This window comes from Phalangium opilio, unplaced genomic scaffold (genome assembly GCF_054372755.1).
Source record: "Phalangium opilio isolate 3A_F unplaced genomic scaffold, DU_Popi_V2 ptg001170l_1, whole genome shotgun sequence".
Lineage (NCBI taxonomy): Eukaryota > Metazoa > Arthropoda > Arachnida > Opiliones > Phalangiidae > Phalangium > Phalangium opilio.
Genome location: NW_028324255.1, coordinates 8,163,780 through 8,184,463, shown reverse-complemented (window position 1 = coordinate 8,184,463; position 20,684 = coordinate 8,163,780). Strand labels below are relative to the sequence as shown.

The following is a 20,684-nucleotide window of genomic DNA, read 5'->3' as shown; positions in this document are numbered from 1 at the left end:
CCATACATAGAACATTTCCTAAGTACAAAATGGAGCCCATTAAACAATTATTTTGAACATTTTCGACTGAAATTGAACCTTAGAGCATGTAGTGTTCTGTTCCGATCTCCATTTAGAAGCACCGTTTATAATGCCTGACATTGCAGGTGCGCCGACAAAAAAGAGTACAATTTTGAAAGCTAGAAGATTTCAACATATAATAGTACAGTAAATTTAAACCAAAATTAGAGGGAACCCTGATCAAAATTTAACAAAGGTGAAGCTTTCTGACATTTTTCATTTTTAGCGCTCATTCGTGTGATTTAGTCTCTGACACTATGCCATTGGTGAAAATTCCGCAATATTGGAAAATGTCGGCCAAAATCCATAAAAGGTCTATTTAATCTGGTTAGACTTCATGATTAGGCTTTAAATGAAGCTTACGTCAAACATCATAGCATTTTGTTCTATAACTAACCGGGAGATATTGATATCTTTTTTATGTTGCATTTTTTTCTTCTTACCTTAAAAAATTGTAGAAACGTCAAATTACACATGCTGGGAGCTAGTATTTAGCCTATCTAGCGCTTTTGTCATTATACATGGTGACCGATATTTTGAAAAGCATATAACCCATATTTCTGCAGAGGTGTTTCGGTGGAAGAGAGTAATGTAGACGTACTTCGCTTTCAAACAAACATTTAGAACTTCCTTATCCGTTTTCGTGGGATTGAGGAAGTCGATTGAAATAATTTTATTATGCAATTATATTTCTAAATGAAGACGACGTAGAAGCATCGTCGCTCTGAGTGATTTTAGAGGCTAAAATGATGTTTAATTTCGATGGTGTCTACCAATTACATAGGATAGAACGGTGCGTCTTTCGGTGGTTCATCTTCACAAACATAATATTAGGTACTAGATTCGATTGCAATGTTACGAATGCTCGTTTAATACGTGTTCATTTCTATGGCAGTTTTTCTAGCAACGAGTTTTTGTTCCTGTGGATTATTACTAACTAATGAAATAGGTACATTTTCGAAGTTACAGAAGCTTCACGAATCGTGCACTAAATACAAGGTAATTGAGAATTTTCGAATCAGCCACTATCAAAGGCGGAAGGCTAGAAATGATTAAATGCTTTATTAGTAAATCAGAAGAAATATAGAAGATACATTATATTTATTATCCTGAATATATGTTTCATTAGTAGGCGTGCGCGAATACCACTTTTTGGATATCGAACAGGTGACCGAATACCAAAAATTTTTCCTTATCGAATTGTTTGTTCCAAATCGAATACCGAAGAGTTAGGCCTTGGTAAATATTTTTCTAACCGATTAATACTCGAAAATACTAGGCTTAACTACTCGTGAATAGTTAATACAAGGCAAGGAGAAAAACATTTAAAAGTTCCTAAATTTCAGAGTCCCTCTCCTCATTGGTGGACAAGTATTTCTAGGGGCTTGCTGGTAGTGTTTGATGGGAGACAAATAAAATTGGGATGATATTTGTTAAAGTAAGGTGGGTCTCTCTAGTGCCAAGGACCGAGTTTTATGGTAGTCAAACTTTAATCGAATAGTCAGTACGGTATTCGATATTCGTATCGAATAGTGAAAATGAGCTTATCGAATTACGAATCGAATCAAATTATTCGGTTCGGTATTCGATCGAATACCTCCATGCATTAGCCTTTCTATCATGTTATTTAGGGATGGGAGGCGCCTTTCTATTACATACGCGTTTAACGTTATCGCAGTAGCCAATCAAAATAAAGACACCTGGAAGTTTGAACAACAGAAGACGACCAGTTTAACGCAATTGTATGAGGGATACACTTTACGCTCAGCTTTACTGAACTGCGTCAGTTGAATATTAAAAATGATCGCCGATAAGGGAATAAATATCTCAAGACGATGTCAAGAAGGTCATTTTTTAAATGAAACTATATTAAGTGCGTGCAATGTTTATCCTAATCTGAAACTGAAAACATCCCTTGGCCATAAAAAAAGTGAGGCGTTTGAAAAGAAACTACCAACATTTAAAATCGTGGGAATTGATGATACTGGTACCTCTGCTGTTGGAGGTACAATTAATGCGGTAGTTGATCAATTTACATGCAAAATTAGTCTTTCGCGTGACAATAGCTTTAGCTTTAAAAACAAACAGCTCATTATTCTTGTACGTCACGCATACTAAGCCCCTCCCATCTCTGAATACGTAATTAAGCTAGTCAATTCACATGGATACCCCCCATTTCACATAATTTAAAACACCCAATTCCCATTTACTCAAACCTCATTTAACCCAATTCCCATTTACCCAAACCTCATTTAACCCAATTCCCAGTTCTCCTATTCCAATTGCATACCCAAAAAGACTCAAATAGAGCAGAATTTGATGGTTTTATTTATTTATTTTTTCATTCCATAAGGGATACACTTACTTGAAGTGTATAACCGCTCCAAAGAGGAAGAGACGTCCTCCTAACCAACCCAAACCAAACCTAACCTAACATAACAGTAATGAATTGGAAAATGCATATTATTTGAAAAGTCAATGAAGCTAAACATCAATATTTTGAAAAAGACGTAACATTGTTAAATGATTTATAAAATATTACTAACCTAACCTAACATAAAAGGCATATTATTTGAGAAGTAAATGAAGCAAAACGTCAATATTTTGGAAAAGGCGTACCATAGTTTAATGATTTATAAAATATTACTAACCAAACCTAACCTAACATAACAGTAATGTTTTGGAAAAGGCATATTATTTGGGAAGTCAATGAACCTAAGCATCAATATTTTGGAAAAGTCGTACCATAGTTAAATGATTTATAAAATATTACTAACCTAACTTAACCAAACCTAACCTACCTAACCCTAACTCAGAATTACGGGGGCATATTTTCCTTTCGACTTTTTCAGCCATTCGACTTCCATATTTAATAAATTACACTGATCAACAGTCTCTTATATAATAATTTTAAAATATTGTTTTTTTAATGGAAAATACGAATTAATAAAACGGGTATGTTATTCGTGCCAAATTCCTGTGTTACCGCCTTTTGTGGCAAACGGGAATTGGGAGAAATACATTTGGGTGAATCAGGAATACATGATTTGGGTTAAATTCTTCTGATTGGGACAAATGAGATTGGGTGATATGAGGGGACACTATGCACATGTAAACGAATAAATTCATGATTAAAGGCTATAATAGATCTTATCAAAGGTTGGGGGTAGAATAGTTTTCGGTGTTGACCAACTTGTTTTCATGAGACGGCACATCCGGTTGGGGAATCCAAAAACGTTAGATATGACATTAAAACGAAATGCCTTTGGTAGACTGGTAACCTTGAAGCCTTTCTTAAAGCACATGGTTCCATACCGGGTGTTCCTCTTAACCCTCTTAAAATGTCTATTCTAATCATTGCAAATTTCATTGTTTCGGATCCTCCGAAATGATCTAGGCCCGTGCGTGTCCATTTTTATGTGGGGAAATATCCAGAATCATGGTGGAAATATTTTTACGCTATATTTGTACTAGATGGCTCTTTTTTTAATGTTGTGACAGGGGTCTTCCATAAATTATCGTTGATATTTTAGGGGCCAATTATAAAAATTTTATGAGAGAGAAAGGTTTCACCCTTTAATTAACGTAGTTTTTAGAGGGCTATTTACTTTTTATTTATTTTTGGGTAAGATTGTGTGGACCATAAAATTAATTATGAGATTTTAACATTCTTGGTTTTTTTAGTAAAACAAAACTTCTTGAAGTTGCTAATTCACAGTTTTATTATACCGTAAGAGGACTTTTTTAACTCCTTCCTAGCTTTTCATTTTTTTAACGTTAGCGTTTTTATCCTTTACTTCTTTGGCATGATTGTTTAATAAAGGTCTTCGGAAATTTTTTAAAACATTTTCTTACTATCCGCGACCTCGGTTTCACCGCTCTACGTCTATGCCTTGCCCTAATATTGTAGCAGTCAACGGGTTCGTGAGGTTGAACTTATTTTTATTTAACGGTACTAAAAGCACCACCAAGCGACATAACACGGCGAACTAAATTAGTTAAAAAATATTCTCTCTTAGCGATAGGCACGGGCCTTGATCATTTCGGAGGCTTCGATTGTTTCATCGTTTAGCGGTGCACTGAAAATGAAAACATTTCATATTACCCTTTTAACAAATCTTACCTTATTCTCTTTTAGAATTTGACAGTACTTGAGGAAAACTTTTTTGATGAATCCACCACTACCCTTTTCAAAGTGTCCCTTTCTAATTGCGGTATAAAAAATGTCAATCGTAAAGCTTTTTCGAATTTGAATAATTTGAGAATATTGGATATTGGGCTAAACCCGATCAACGAACAAACTCTATTCAACATCAGCGTGTCATTGAAAAACACAGATTTGAGAAAACTCAAAGTGAACGTAATACAACTTGAAAAAACCACACTTCCTGTCTATTCATTGGAGCCATTAATGTCGACGAAAATTCAGACAATAGACTTGAGGTAAGAACCATATTTTTTCATAATTTTTTTTTAGGAAAATGACTACTTAAGCTTAGTTCCCACTTGAACGAAAACACGACGGAAACACTGCGAAAATTCCTCTGCGGTAAAACATATACCGCAAAAGGCGACCGAATTAGTTTTCGGTAGAGCTCGGCATTTTCGATCAATTATGTACTTTATTTTATCTTTATCCATACCCGAAAATTATCCACAGAACTTACATGTTAAATCGTATTATAATCCACAACTTTGTTTATAAATAATCGGTTATCCACCAATTTGTGGATAATTGATCGAAAATGCCGAGCTCTAGTTTTCGGTCGGACAGAATTGGTGTTAAGCTAGATTTCCACTCGACCGAAAAAAACCGACGGAAATCACGCAGGCTAAGGTATAAATTTGAACTTACGCCGGCGTCCCGCGGTAGACCGTTCACACTACGACGGAATTTTGAGTTTGGCGGTAGATATTTTTGGGACACGTGACAGATGGGAGTGGTTTCCACGCCACCTATTTCGCACCTTGTACCCCTTGATGCTTAGGTTGTACAAAAAGGGATATTATCTAACCTCCTCATTAAAGTCTTCCATATTAACATCTAATCTCTTTTTACTTCCATTAATTAAACTTTAACTTTTCTTTCTTGGTGGTATGTTTCTGTTAAGCCTTGGTCAACCATTACTTTTAATAGCTTTCAAAAATGGCGGCTATAAATCTATCTCGCGTACGCGTGCGCTCTTGAAATGTATGATGTTGTCAGTGAGATAATTTCATTGGCTGAGACCCCGGCGTAACACCGAAAACGGACGAAAAAATAGAAGACAACTTACGTCCGACCGAATGGTAATTTCGTCGGGGTCGGTGAAAAGAGTTTTCGATCGAACCCCTTTCGGCCGGGTTTCCATCGTGTTTTCCATCGAGTGGGAATCTAGCTTAAAAGTACTTTTTTTGACGCAGCGCTAAAGTTGACGGTCGTTATTTTCGGACAGTTGAGTACCTAGCTTTGTACGCCATTTGAGGTGTGGTGCAACAAAAAACCATAGTTAATCAGAAGAATAACGAATATTATTTATGGAAACGGAGTTGGTGCTAATTTCAGATGGTCCAATTAAAAATAAATTGGCCATCTGAAGCACCAGAGTTACTGTCCCTAAGTAAATTATGCTGAAACAATCACTTCCACTGGCAGTCTAAATAACAACTTGGAAAAACAATTATTTTGCAGTGGAAATGAATTTGTGTCTCTACGTGATGTTTTATTCCCCGCCATTAAGTCTCTAACTGTTTTGCTGCTCCGCCAATGCAAAATTAAGTACGTAAACATGAATGTGTTTCGTAATCTTGATGGACTTGTGGAACTAAATATGAACGATAATATAATTCTGAATTTGGATGATTTTCAAGAAGGGCCAATAAATCTACAGCGTCTTTATTTAAGCGGGAACAGGGAAAATGGATTGTCGTAAGATCTGTACTTTTGGTCTTTCAATAAGAAACGTTATTAATAAAATAGTTGTAGTATTTGCATTCGTCATAAGTTTATAAGGTATGTTCGTTAAGTATGACACTAACTATACTTCGTAATGCTAGAGACTTACTGAGAGCTAGTTCAAGAACGACGCAATAATTGACTTCACTCGGTTTTGCAGTCCATCTTCTTATTTCGTCTGTACTAAGTCTTTGATAGCACCTCACCATGCGTCGCTTTACGAGAACCTACGAAGTTTCACCTACATAATTTCATGAAAAGCTCTGAGTATATAACCAGTGACACATTTACGGAACATATCTTATAAATTTGTTGATGGTTTTGAAATTGTGGTTCTCAAAAATTACCCCAATTATAGAAAGACCAATGTATGTTATAGACTCCCAACAGTCATCTTTCTAAATCGGATTTAAATTTGCAGGGGCCTAAGTCTAAGTGAAAAGAATTTAAAGATGAATCCAACTTTGAGTGTACTTACTCTGAATGGTAACCTCCAAAATAAAATTAGTCGCGACCTTCTGAAAAACGTCACGGAACTTCGACATTTGGAAATAGCTAACAGTCGTGTTAATTACATCGAAGAATTGGCGTTTTTGAAACAGAAGTCACTGGAAACCCTAATTCTTACACAGAACAATATTTCCTATTTAAGTAACGACACATTTCGAGGACTCAGTAGTTTGAAGAGCTTGTACCTCAGTTGGAACAAAATCGTTTTTCTCCAAAACTTCTACCCGTTTACTCACTTAGTATCTTTAAAATATTTAATAATGTCGAACAATATTTTGAAGGTAAGTAACTTGATTTTCCAAATATTTTTGACGCAAATAATTGCAAATTTTCTTTCCAGCAGATACCAAATCAAATGTTTCAATCGTTAAAGTCCATCAAACTGCTTAAATTGAACAACAACCAAATAACGGCATGGGAAAACGAAATACTTCCTAATGATAGAGAAGGCTTAAACATCTCTGTGTCGTTGGCATTTAGCAGCAATGAAATTAAATACGTTTCACCCGCGATGTTGCGAGATTTTCAAAAAGCCATCGAATTGGATTTGTCACAGAACTATTTTGATTGCGAGGCGAGTGATAAAATTTTTTACCTTATCTTGAACCTCCTTACACTCCTGTTCGTTGGCACATGATCGTACTACTATTAGTAGCTATAAGTATATAAGCATATATATATAGCTTCGAGAGAAGTGTACTACAAAGCGGGGTAAGCGTATCGTCATTCTTCCCAACATCATTTTGTATTTGAGGCAAGGTTACTAAACCGTATCACATACGCGATAAATATTCCCCTCATCATTACTCTATAACACTTTAATTATATGTCAGTTTGTGGATTTTTGTCCCACGTCAAGACGACAGTTAAAGAATTCACCTTACGGTGCGATGCCCATCTGAAGTTTGTTAAGCGGAAAAGCAAACTAAAAGGGTGAGCCTGGGGAGTAGGACGTTACATAACTGAAGTATTAAGAGGATCCTTCTTCTATTATCCCCTTCTGCTAATAGTAACACTTTTTAAGCATGCATTACGTTAACACAACTGAATACTAAAGACGGCAAAATTTAAATTTACCCACCTTGTTTTTTTAGTAGCACGATGGGAATTCGCGAGACATCCACCGATATTCGTTCAAGGTTTGATGACACCTATGACTAATCACCTATTTATATATCGCGCACTCATAGAGGGAGCGAGGTTGACACGAACCCTTTAGACGTGTTTTTTCTATATAACTAATCCTTCTACCATTACTGTTGTGTTACACTGTAAAAAAAAGGGGTTCTTCGAAGGTTTTCAATAGAACTCTTACGTTCTAGTTGGAACGCTACAGGTTCCCAGACGTGGATGAAGGTTCACAGTAGAACAGGAAGGTTCTTAGCAGATCGTATCTAATTAAAAGGGTTCTTGAAATAACGTGTGGGGTTCTAATAGATCCTTGAAGGTCCTTGAAAGAACATTCGGGTTCTTGAAAGATCCTTGAAGGTCCTTGAAAGAACATTCGGGTTCTTGAAAGAACATTTGGGTTCTTGCGAGAGCCTTCACGGTTCGTGAAAGAACATTCAGGTTCTCGATAGATCCGTGAGGGTTCGTGAAAGAACATTCAGGTTCTCGATAGATCCGTGAGGGTTCGTGAAAGAACATTCAGGTTCTCGATAGATCCGTGAGGGTTCGTGAAAGAACATTTCGGTTCTTGATATATCCTTGAGGGTTCATGAAAAAAGTACGGGTTCTTGAAAGATCCTTAAAGGTTCGTGAAAGAACACTGTTTGAAAAAAAGGTGTTTCATGGGTGTTTTTTAGAGTGTTTTGTAACTGGGATGGTACTTTCTCCGTAAGAACGTGCTAGTTGACTCTTTTTAGGTATTTTTTAAAGGAAATGGCGATTCACTGGTACTTAGAAAAACCTTTAGGTTTTATTAACTCTTCCAGGTGTGCTTTAATCTGCAGGGTGTTTTTGTTTCAGTTGGAAGGTGGTCAATCAATGGGTGCTTAGAAAAACGGCACGGTGTTAATTGACCCTTATTGAAATGTTTTTAAACGGAAATATAAGCCGCGTTTACACGAGCTTGCACAACCGTTGCCAACGCATTGGACACGATTACACAACCGTTTTTAACCGAATCAATTCCGAATCGCATTGTTGTTTAACATAAAACTGTTACAATGGTGGGAATAAACACCTTTGGGCTTTACTTAACACTTTTTTCCTCATATGGTGTGTTTTTAAGTTTAAAGTTTTTCGATATGAACTTAGATCGTGAAGGGTGAAGAGAGAAATCATCTATTAATTCTACCTGCATAGTGAAACATTCTAAAAATATCCCAAAGATTTTAATAATCAAAATTAATTTGTAATTCTTCGGACTACCTTATACTAAATATTTGAAGGAACTCATATTTATTTTGATTTTTAAGTCATTGGGAAATAATTCTCGGAGAGTTCAATATGCTGGAATGTCTTCAAATTAGAGGAATTCATAAAATTACTTGAATTTTCCCTTAACACAGGTTTTTACCTCTCCGAGTGACGATGACGTCACGAAGAGGTATAACACTGGACGTGTCTGGGTGTGTGTGTGTCTGTCTATCACCGCGTTCGCAGTTGGCAAATCAGAGCAACCGTGTTCGCAATTTCCGGACCGCGTTCGCAGTTAACAGATATTAGAAAAATTTTCCTTCATTACGCTATCTCCACACTTGTCTTTCGTATGGTATATACCACATACACGCAAATCTGTACTTATTGGCTTCTGACAACACCATTGGTCTACTGTGTATACCACATACACGCCAATCTGGAACATTGGCTTCTACTACATTATCATCGTTGTACGCGCGATCGGCTACGGTTACGAGAAACGTTTAGCCTCCCAATGGAAGGGCTTCCACCAAATGCTTACGCAATTGCTCTCATTTTTATCATTTGTGAATGAATCGCTCTATATACCCTAAATTTCCAAAAATTGTGAAAACGCTATACGCTAGAAGTCAAACGTCAACAATAGCTATGTTTAAATTCATTTTAAGAATAATGTTTCTTAAAACGGCTTAACTAGAATTAAGGTAAAATACTGACGATTAAAAAAATTAATATCAGTTATATTTACTTAATTATTTAAGATAATCTTCTTTTCTTTGGAACGGCACAAGTGAAAGTTTATATAGAACGAGTAATGAAGATTGCATATGAATAGAAACACAAGGTTAATATAAAGCGAGTAGGATGAATTGATCTCTTACAAAATCATAACATTTTCTTATTGCTGAATATTAAATGAAAATATGTTAAATATGTTTCGGCATTACGATTCCTTTAGTAGTTTTTTAGCTATAAAGCTCTGTTTCAATTCAATATTCCAAGAAATTATTTTATATTAATATTTCAAATTTGGTGTTTACTCTTTAATTCAGCTTTACTACATTTATATATAGTGTAAACTTATACTTCATGAAGTGTTTTGAAAGAGTCACCATGAGAGAGAAATTGAATATCATTGTCCTGATTGTAACCTAACACTGTTAAAATAAGAACCTCTTAGGTGGTCATATGCTATAGGGAGAGGGCAATTGTCAGGGAGTGAAAGAACATCCGACGTCATTTTATACCTCTACTTACGGGAGCGTTTGCAGGCGCGATGCTGAAATTCCCTCGTTAGGGGGATGGAATCGAGGTAAGAGATATAAGCCTATGACGTGGCAAGAATGGGTTTGCCCTCTCCCTATAATATATTTCCAACGGATTTGAAACAAACGAGGGTTCTGAGTCAAAATAAATCAGGTTCAGATTTGAACTAAACCGGAGTCAAGAGTCGAGCTACACGGGTTCTGGGTTGACTGCAACACGGTTCTTAGGCTAACTCGACAGGGTTCAGAGTCAAACTCGATAGGGTTCAGAGTCGAACTACACAGCGTTCTGATTATAACTAAACAGGGTTCAGAGGCAAACTCGACAGGGTTCAGAGTCGAACTACACAGCGTTCGGATTATAACTAAACAGGGTTCTGTGTCGAACTAAACCGGGTTCTGGGTTTAACGCAATACAATTCTTAGCCGTACGAAGCAGGGTTCAGAGTTGAACTCAACACGGTTCTCAGTCAAACTACACATGGTTCCGATTACAACTGAACAAGGTTCTGATGCACACGCCACATGATTCAGGGAGGAACCTAATACGGTTCCAAAAGAAACTAACTTGGTTAAAAGAAAAACCCCAGCTCGGATCGTAGATGAACTCCTTAGGGCTTTATAGAGAACTCATATCAAAGAGTTCTTTGTAGATCAAAAAAGGGTTTAAAATAGGGGACAAGCGTTAAGAACCCTTTTCTCGGCAAAGTAGAACCTTTTTTCTTAGAGGGTAGGGCTGTGCGAATAGTGGTTTTTCAAATCGAATCGAATAGTAAATCTGCTATTCGAAATCCGAATCGAGTACTCGTTCAAACGAATATTACTCGTTTATCAAAAAATCATGTTCGAGTACTCGTTCAAACGAATATTACTCGTTTATCAAAAAATCATGTTCGAGTACTCGTTCTTTTCCGATTAATCGGTTTTACCAAACGAATATTCGTTTCAAAGCGATTAATCTTTTTTTAAATACACCTAGCAGTACTAGTTCTTAAAAAGAGTACCAGAAAATTTTAATACTCGGTTTCATCAGACGAATATTCTTTTCAAAAGGATTAATCGTTTTCTAAATACACGTAGCAGTCTAAAAATATTGTACTTCCCCATAGAATGGAATTTTTCCTTAGACTGTGTAATTCGCGAGAGAAAAAAAACATCGCGAATTGCGCAATCGCGTTGAAATTCCTTAAACAAAACAGCTTCTTATATGTCATGTGACCACAGTCCCTCCCATATCCAATTGAATACTCGTTTTCTATTCGAATTTAGCCCCTTGGAAGCGATTACTCGGTTTAGGGACCTGCATTCGTATTTAAATCGGTTATTCGAATTTCTTTTCGAATAATCGTTTCGTGATTCGAATACTCGTTTTTCTCCAAATGGCAAATTCGATTCGTCGAATCGAATAATCGATTCGAATTGAACGAATACTATTCGAAAATTCGAGTATTCGCACAGCCCTAGGAGTTTCTTAAAGGAACAGGCGGCTCCATTATCACCCCTAGCATACTGGCTAATCTTCTGGACACGAATTTTATCTTGCCAAAGGCAGGAACCAACTAGACCCAATGCAAGAGGTGGCATTGGTTCCTGCCATTGGCTTAAGCACCACAAGCGACAGTGTGAATAGACTAGCTTCCCGATTGTAGCGAACGTGAGCTCCATCTGGCGTTGCCTCTTGACGCGAGGGAACTCTCCTAATATGGTGGCCCTTCCTCTGTGCGTTGGTTTCACGGCGAATATTTAATGGAATGGTCTATTCATCAATAGGGAAGCAAGATTAACTTCCTCAGATGTGGGTTCAGAGAATACCTGAGAATTGTGCTACTAGATGTAGTATTCTTGAAGAAAATAAATTATGGGTTAAACTTTGGGCAGGTGCTCCATGAAAATTTAAAAAACATATCTCCCGGGAGCTTTCCGCTATTTCCTTCTCCCAAAATAATCATTCAATTAAATGTTTTATTTCCAGAGTTGTGGAATGAAAGACTTCCAGGATTTTTTAAATCAGAATCGAAGTTTACTTTTTAATCCCAATTATATAATGTGTTCAAACAACGTCAGTATATTTAACGTAACAATATCAGATGATGTGTGCTTCGAAAGATCGCTTCTGCCGGAATTAATTATCGCCTTCATCGTGTGTGTCTTTATGGCTTTCGGAATCTTTCTCACGTGGTATTTCGCAAAGTGGCACATACGTTACTGCATCTACAGTGTTCAAAAAGAAGTACGTTTCCTAAACGGTTTTTGCATTACCCAGAGAGATAATCTAGGGTAGATTATAATTCATTTTAAGTTGAGACCAAGGGAATATCATGAGAATTAAAAGATGATTGTTGCCTCATTCACAGGTTCGCAAATTGCGGAGATCAAATAAAAGTGAAGATTACCCGTACCACGCTGTGGTTTGCTATTGCGAAAAAGACAGCAATTGGGTTCATAACCAACTGGTTCCGAAAATGGAAGAGTTGTATCACGGAGAGAAATCTGAAAATATTAGACTTTGTTTGCATCAGAGAGATTTTCAGGTTGGTTTCGATTATTTTTATTCGGGGAATTTAGAGGTTACCAATATCATGGCCCCATGATACAGTTAGTGCACTATCACCCGCTCAGACCTCACGCAAGCCTCTAAGGGCGTATTTCTTCTGCCCTGCTTCGCATCTTCCCCACCATATGGGTGCAAACATAAGTCAGGCGGAGGGCGTCATTTTACGAAGGCATTGTGACCACATCTGATGGGTTTTAAAAGCGTTTTCTCATTAGTTTGGTCCCAAAGTACGCAATAGCAGAAGCGGATAAGAGGAGAAGCCTCTATCTAGGCAAAAAACGTGAAACGTCTTGTTTTCGCGCTTAGAGACATCGACGCAGCGATACAATTTTATTGACGGCGAAAAAATAGCGCCTTTACATAAGATATAAAAGTCCTACGCCAGCGGCTATTTTGAAATTGTAACTGTCGTCTGCTACAGTGGAGTCTGTGATAAAGTGATGGCAGGCCCAGGGTTAGTTCAATAATGGATATTGAAGCTGTTTATGATTTAATTTTAAAAGATATTACAAGTGAAAGTTTCGTAAAGCATATAGGGAATGAAAGGCAAGAAATTTTACATAATTTATTTGTAAAAATCTCGCTTACTTTAGACAAACACTCCCAAGTAAACTTAGGACTTTATGGTCTAATAAGAAGGTTTTGTTCAATATTTTTAAATTTGAAAGAGAATACTTCCAAAAATAATTCCAAGAAAAAGTGCCAAAAACTGAAAAACAATGTTGAAAAGAATACTAGGCTTATATTAGATTGGTATTCGGCGATTTCCAAAGACTATCATTGTCTCTCCTCGTATTTTGATCGTATGTGCACCGCCATTTTATTTTATCTTTTTTTTTGGGCAAGGTCGAACTACTTTCTTTCTACAAAGACTATTCATTAGTTGTCAGTCCTCAACCACTTTAGTGTTCTCTTTAGTGAAGCGCGAAACCAAGACGTTTCAGATTTTTAACGTGGCGTCTATGGCTTGATAGAGGCTTCCCTCCGAAGGAGGTTTAATTATAGGCTTCTGGCAATAGGTTATTTTAATTTCCAAAGGATATTTATCCGGTATGTTATCGATTGGGCGTGTTATCAAAACAGCATTGTCCAAAACGGCTTTTTCATAAACGCGTTTGCCATTATAGCCATTTCTCGTTTTAGCGCATTTTGATTACAGCGTTTATATCTTGAGCGTACGAAAGTACGCCTTTTCCAAAATATTGTTGTTTATCTTCATTAACTTCCCAAAATAATATGCCTTTTCCAAAAAATTATATTTTATATTTACCTCCGATATAACATTACTCCTTTTTGCATAATATTGTTCTTTGTCCTATATACTTAATATAATAGATATTTCCCTCCCTATCAATCACAGTTTTGGGCGGAAACAGCAACCGCTGTTTTGGGAAATAGCGCTGTATTGAGAAACGCGGAAACAGCAATCGCGGTTTTGCTTCCACGCGGTTTTAGGAACCGCTTTATTCCAAAACGCTCTTTTGAAAACCGCTCAACTACCCGTGAACCATTTATCCGCGATTATAAAGTGACCACATGTTTTCGCGTATACCATACACACTTATTTCAGTGTTATAGAAGCCTGATATTATATTTCAGTGTTATAGAAGCCTGATATTATTTTAGTATTTAAGCCGATGAAACGATTAGATCGCAAACTAAAACAAAAAGGAAGTAATCTTCTCTTGAAGGCAATACAAATAAAATGAGAGCTATTTTAAACACTTATATCTTTCAAAAAATTCATTTTTCTGGTTTATCAATGAAGGGTGGTCTTCTGATAACGGAAAATATTGCCGTGTCCATGGTAAAAAGCCGTTCCATAATAATCGTGTTAACGGAAGATTACTTGGAAAGCGAGTTGTGTTCTTTTGAGCTTGATATTGCTTTTGAAAAATCTGTGAAAGGCCATTTCACAAGAACCGTTGTTGTCCAACTGAAACCTGTATCTAAAGAGCTACTTCCCAAAAACCTAAGGTAATGTTTCATTCGTTTTAACATCAACAAAATAAAGGCAATGCAAATTATAGTAAAATTACAGATAGTTGCTCCTCCAGTGAAGAGATATCCTTAATTTAGAAATCCCTTTTGATAGAGAGCCAAAGACCCATTGAGTTAAACACCAAAAGTATCTCGTGGTGACCCTCTCATACGAGGGGTCCGACATTCCCAAAAAAGCTTACCACATTTCGTGATTTCACGATTTTGCCAAATATTTCGTAATTTCTTCTTTGATTTCCCAATTTCGCCAAAGATTTCGAAATTTCCTCTTTGATTTCGTAATATCGTGATTTCTTCAAAGATTTCTGGATTTTGTGTGAAAGACTTCACGATTTTGCGAGAAGCGTACGGGATTTCTTATAAATGTCGGACCCCTCGCTCTATTATATCTTTTCAATTCGCAAAACTAAAGTTTCCAATCGATTTCTGGGCTATTTCACATATAGATTATTATATTTTTTCCAACGCAAGTGAGTAGAAAATAAGACTTTTGCCATATGGTAGATAATATATGCTTAGCTATGATTTTATGTCGTAAACGGTAACGGGTTAGACGCGTTACATAAAGCCAAAAAAAGAGTTGTTTTTCTCCTAGTGATCTCAAAAGTTACCTAAATTTGAAGCCCATAAAATAGACTTCCGGTTGCCCTCTTTTATTGGGAAAATGTTTTTTTTTTTTTTAATTTTCTTGTGAATTTTTCCAAATAAATTGACGTTATGTAACCACGCTAGCGAGATTACTAAACTCGCCCCATTCGCACGTGGCCATAAAAGCCTTGGCTATAACTAAGAATAACTACACTGTTCCTTAGGTTCAATCATACTTTTATTTAACTAAATTAATTACTAAATGATAATTAAATACCGACTTGTATTTATACAACTAAAGAATTAAATAATAATTACTAATTACGATGAAGTCCAATAATAGGGCAAAGCCCTTCGCTCGAGCGAACTACTACATCTTAGTAGTGAAGAAAGAAGACTGACTTAACAATGATAAGCAGTCGATGCTTATATAGTACGGGAAAGGTCAGAGGTAGCACTGGGTGTTAATCCTCTGTGTAACCTTACACCCCTGGAGTAGAAACTCAGGAGGTCCCTTAACTACTACGGAAGGTTACATCCCCCCAGACGACAAAATTGGACTTCATCGGCAGAAAATTTAAATACTTAAATCTTTCTAATTTAAACATAACATAATAATAATAAGAAGAATAATAAACTTTAAACAATAACAGATAATTAAAAGATTCCAGTTAATTATCATCCTAGGTTAATTATTTAAAAGTTATAAGTAATTTGATGAAAGCAGGAACTGCAGCAACGGTTGGCTCGTCCTGTCTTTCTTCCTCCCATTTAGTCAGATCTGGAGCTGCCGTATCAGACGATGTAGTTGAGGAAGTCTCCGTCGGAGGGTGGTCCGCGGTTCCACCGTTCGTTGAAGAACTTGACTCAGCATCGTCCTCTGTAGGCGTTGATTGCTGACTGTAGTTTCTTCTCCTTAGGGAATGTCCCGTTGAGATAAGCCAAGTAATTAAACTTGCTTCTAAAGAACTTGAGCATGACTTGAACATCGTGATCGTAGTGAATTGTTGCTTAAAGAAAGGGTTTGAGCTCCTTGCATACTCAATTAGTGCTTGTTACGGATAGCCCAATCCGCAGTGCGGAACCGCAACGTCACTACCCTAACTTTTCTTCTAACAATTAATTACTACTAACTACGATCACACTAAGGCTTAGCATAACCAAAGCAAAGTTACAATAAACTAGGACCCGTCGGTCCTGGCAAGCTCGTTAGTTATGTAACCACGCTAGCGAGATTACTAAACTCGCCCCATTCGCACGTGGCCATAAAAGCCTTGGCTGTAACTAAGAATAACTACACTGTTCCTTAGGTTCAATCATACTTTTATTTAACTAAATTAATTACTAAATGATAATTAAATACCGACTTGTATTTATACAACTAAAGAATTAAATAATAATTACTAATTACGATGAAGTCCAATAATAGGGCAAAGCCCTTCGCTCGAGCGAACTACTACATCTTAGTAGTGAAGAAAGAAGACTGACTTAACAATGATAAGCAGTCGATGCTTATATAGTACGGGAAAGGTCAGAGGTAGCACTGGGTGTTAATCCTCTGTGTAACCTTACACCCCTGGAGTAGAAACTCAGGAGGTCCCTTAACTACTTCGGAAGGTTACACTATGAATAATATAATTGATGAATGACTAAGCTTGGCCTTAAGTTTGTATTGAAGTTTTTCGGTTGAAATTAAAGGCAAAACGAAATCCCTAAATCCAACATAAAGCCAGAATTCATTTAACGAGATATATCAGGAATAAGTTTCTCCGATAGAGAAATCCCCCAAATTATATTATTTAATTATATTATTTAATTATTTTTTATTACATTTATGTTTTCAGATACATCATTAAAACTCGAACCTACCTTCCATGGACTCTAAACCAAATGGGCCAAAAATTGTTCTGGGAACGACTACGATATGCTATCAAATAAATAAATTATATGTGTATTTTATTATGCGCAGTTAATAAAATTCATATCTATGTGCATATATTTGTAATCTAAGGCTTAGCCTGTGGCATTCCTAGTTGCTACAGCTCTCATGGCTTCCAGGGCCGAATTAAGCAATTTTGCACCCGAGGGGGGGGGGGGTGAGAACATGCGCGCCCTTAAACCGGAAAAAGGGAACAGCTGAAATACTTTTTAGTTGTAAGATTTTTAAAAATTACATGTGAGGCATGTTAAATTAATATTATATGCCCGCCCTTGGGTAGTCCTGTAAGCTCCGACTTTTAAAAAGGGCACATAGTGCAGGGTAAATACGCATTTTTTCGGCCAAAAAAAGGAACTAAATATGACCAAGCTGAAAATTTAAGAATCCAAAGAGCTTATGGTCCTAATTAACGTCCCAAAAGTCCCCAAGCTTCCGGTGCCGGCTTTCCCCGCCATATTGGAAAATAGCCGCCATACCGGATGTTTCTATATCTCGAGATCTAAAAGACCGATTTACATGAAGTTTGTTTTAAACGATGTCTTATGACGATTACAATCCAAACCGATCCAATTTTGTAGCCCTTACATTATTATTACAGAGGTGTTCACGCTTATCATGGAAAAAAAATTCAAAAATATTTTGCTTTCCAAAATTCTTAAATGTTAAACGTATTTTAATTTTTTCTAAAATCATCGTTATTTACATTTGTTTACGCTCAATCATACTAATTTTTCCGTTTTAAAATCGATCAAATTAATCTCGAGATTTATTGAATTGTTTGAGACCCCATGAACATTTCGGCGCGTAGTAATTTAAGCCTCGTAGCCGTTCATGGAACTGCATGGCGCCTCAAGCGTTATCGATTTTTTTAGCTTTAGTGTGGATTTTCAGTTTTAGTTTCTGTTTCAATTTCCCAATAGAGTAAGCTATGTTTATAGCATCACTATTTTTTAAAAAGTACTTTAACTTAACCTAACGTTAGTTCAAATTTAAGATGAATGAGGCGAATAAGTGCGTTTTGTGTTTTGAACCTTTGAGTAGCGATACTGTCATCGTGACAAGGGGGATTAAAACATTAATCGAATGCAGTTTGAAAAGGAAGGATCCATTACATGTAAAACTACAAGATATCGTAAGTATTCAGTTCACACTTTCTGTAGGAAAAATTATACGCGTCCCTCGAGCATTGAGGCTCTTCTAAAATCCACTTCCACTGAGACATCTGGAAATGAGTTAACTGATAATGCTGTGAGACTACGATCATCTCTCGAACAATTTGACTTTAAGACCAACTGTTCATTTTGTGGAAAGATTTTACTTAGTCAAAGGCAAGAAAAACAGGAAATACGGTATCGCATACCAGTTTCAGAAGTGACAACCCTAGAGATAGCTGACGCTATAAAGAAACGCGCTCTTGAACGAAACGATGAACTTGGGGATATTGTTAGTGCGCGTGTAAATTCAGTGGCAGATTTTGTTGCCGCAGAAGCAAAATACCATAGACCATGCAAACTCAAATTTTTCTTGCATGAAGAATCATCAGGACATATAAGACGGCCTGAAAACCCAGAACTAGGGGAAGCCTTTTACAAGTTATGTTCCTACTTGGAAAATAATGACGAATGCCAATATTGCTTGGATGATTTAGAAGAAACATTTAAGGCATTTTCGCCAATGCATGTACACCACCAAACATTTAACAAACAAGCTGAAAGAAAGATACGGCGATAATATTACGTTGACTGATATGAAGGGGGCAACCTACGTCGTTTCCTTTAAAGATTCAATTGGAAAAATTCTACACGAGAACTGGTACAGCAACAAGAAACAAACGCAGAGAGAAGAACAACAGCGAATTATAGAAGCAGCAGCCGACATAATTAGACAAGATATAAGATCTGAAATATACAATACAAATTTGTATTCCAATTATGATACAGATATAAATGTTGATGAAATACACATTCCAGAGGCGTTACAAGTTTTCATTGACCGAGTAACTAAGATGAGAAATGATTCTGGATCTTATAAGAGACAACGACATGCAATAATTGAGTGTATAATATCGATATGCAGGCCTAGGTCGTTTGTACCAAAGCTGCTAACTGCAGTTCGAGTGTACATTCACAGAAAATACGAATCAAGGTCTTTAATAGAAATGCTACATAGCTTGGGCCTTTCAGTTAGCTACAAAGAAGTAATCCAGTTCGAAGAATGTGCTTTAGTTCATCCATCCACAATGGAACACCCAGATTCCTTCATACAGTTTTCATTCGACAATGCAGACTTCAACATCAGGACTTTAACTGGTCATGGCACATTTCACAGCATGGGAGGGATCAAATTTAGTACTCCAGAAAATAGAGAACTGGGACCATCTGTTGGAATTCCGCGTCGCAAAGACTTAACAACTCAAGACGTGCTTTCTCGCGGGGACGTACCGATTAAAGTTTACCAAAAACCTAGTGCTTCTGGGTGAAAAATATAGATATTCAAGATTTGAACTACCTTATCAATGACAGAAAGTTAAAAATAAAGTATTTTCTGGAACTCGATACCATGTGGATTTCAACTTATTGCCTCAACGCGGATCCAAGCCCCAGCTGGAATGGTTATATGCAGGTAGCGACGAAAGCTGAGCCGTATGATAAGAGCCTGATCGACGTTCTACTATTTATAAATTTGGATCCCAGCAATTTAACTACTATCTTCACCGCTCTACTATATGCCAAAAACGAATGCGAGAAACATAAGCAATCTATTTGCTTAGTCACATTTGATCAGCCTCTGTACTGGAAATCTCGGGAAATGGTTGGAGTGTCAGAATCGGATGAAATTTTATCAAATATTATTGTAAGACTGGGTGGATTTCACCTTCTTATGTCATTTCTTGGATCAATTGGCTATATTATGGCCGGTTCGGGCTTAGAATATATCTGGGAAACAGTCTATGCAAAAGCATCTGTAGTCCATATGATATCAGGGAAACCTTTTTCACGGTCACTAAGAGCGCACTTTTTAACCCAAGAAGCCTTAGCCTACGAGTTACTAAAGGAGAGCCGTGATGCTAATGAACCAGCTTTTGAGAGTTTTAAAAAAATTAATAAAGATATATTTAACGGAGACACGTCAGTGGACCAAGCGCTAAAAGAAGATTGTGTCCAGATAATTGGGCATATAATGGCAGGAAAATTGACAAAAGCAGAATACAAGAACGCAACAGGAAAGCTTTGGGTGCAATATTACAGACAGACGGAACTGTTATGTCTTTACATTCGAGCCGAGAGAACTGTAGATTGGTATCTTCATTTGTATTGCATCAAAGAAATGCTACCATATTTTCATGCGGCAGGAAATTTAAACTATGCAAAAAGTGCTCATTTGTACATTCAAGACATGGTCTCTCTTGAAAAGAAAATGCCTGAAAGTGAATTCAAGTTACTCGTAGAAAAAGGATACTTCACTATT

General features: G+C 36.8%; 1 protein-coding gene across 1 annotated transcript; it reads left to right on the top strand.

The window, feature by feature from the left end:
- The first annotated feature begins 11,480 nt into the window (after positions 1-11,480).
- LOC149584690 (toll-like receptor 2 type-2) lies at positions 11,481-17,332 on the top strand. Its single transcript, XM_089863402.1, has 4 exons — positions 11,481-12,364; positions 12,489-12,665; positions 14,457-14,665; positions 17,122-17,332. Exons 1-4 carry the CDS (start codon positions 12,092-12,094, stop codon positions 17,213-17,215), a joined length of 753 nt encoding a protein of 250 aa, XP_089719528.1. The 5' UTR covers positions 11,481-12,091; the 3' UTR covers positions 17,216-17,332.
- The last annotated feature ends 3,352 nt before the right edge of the window (positions 17,333-20,684 follow it).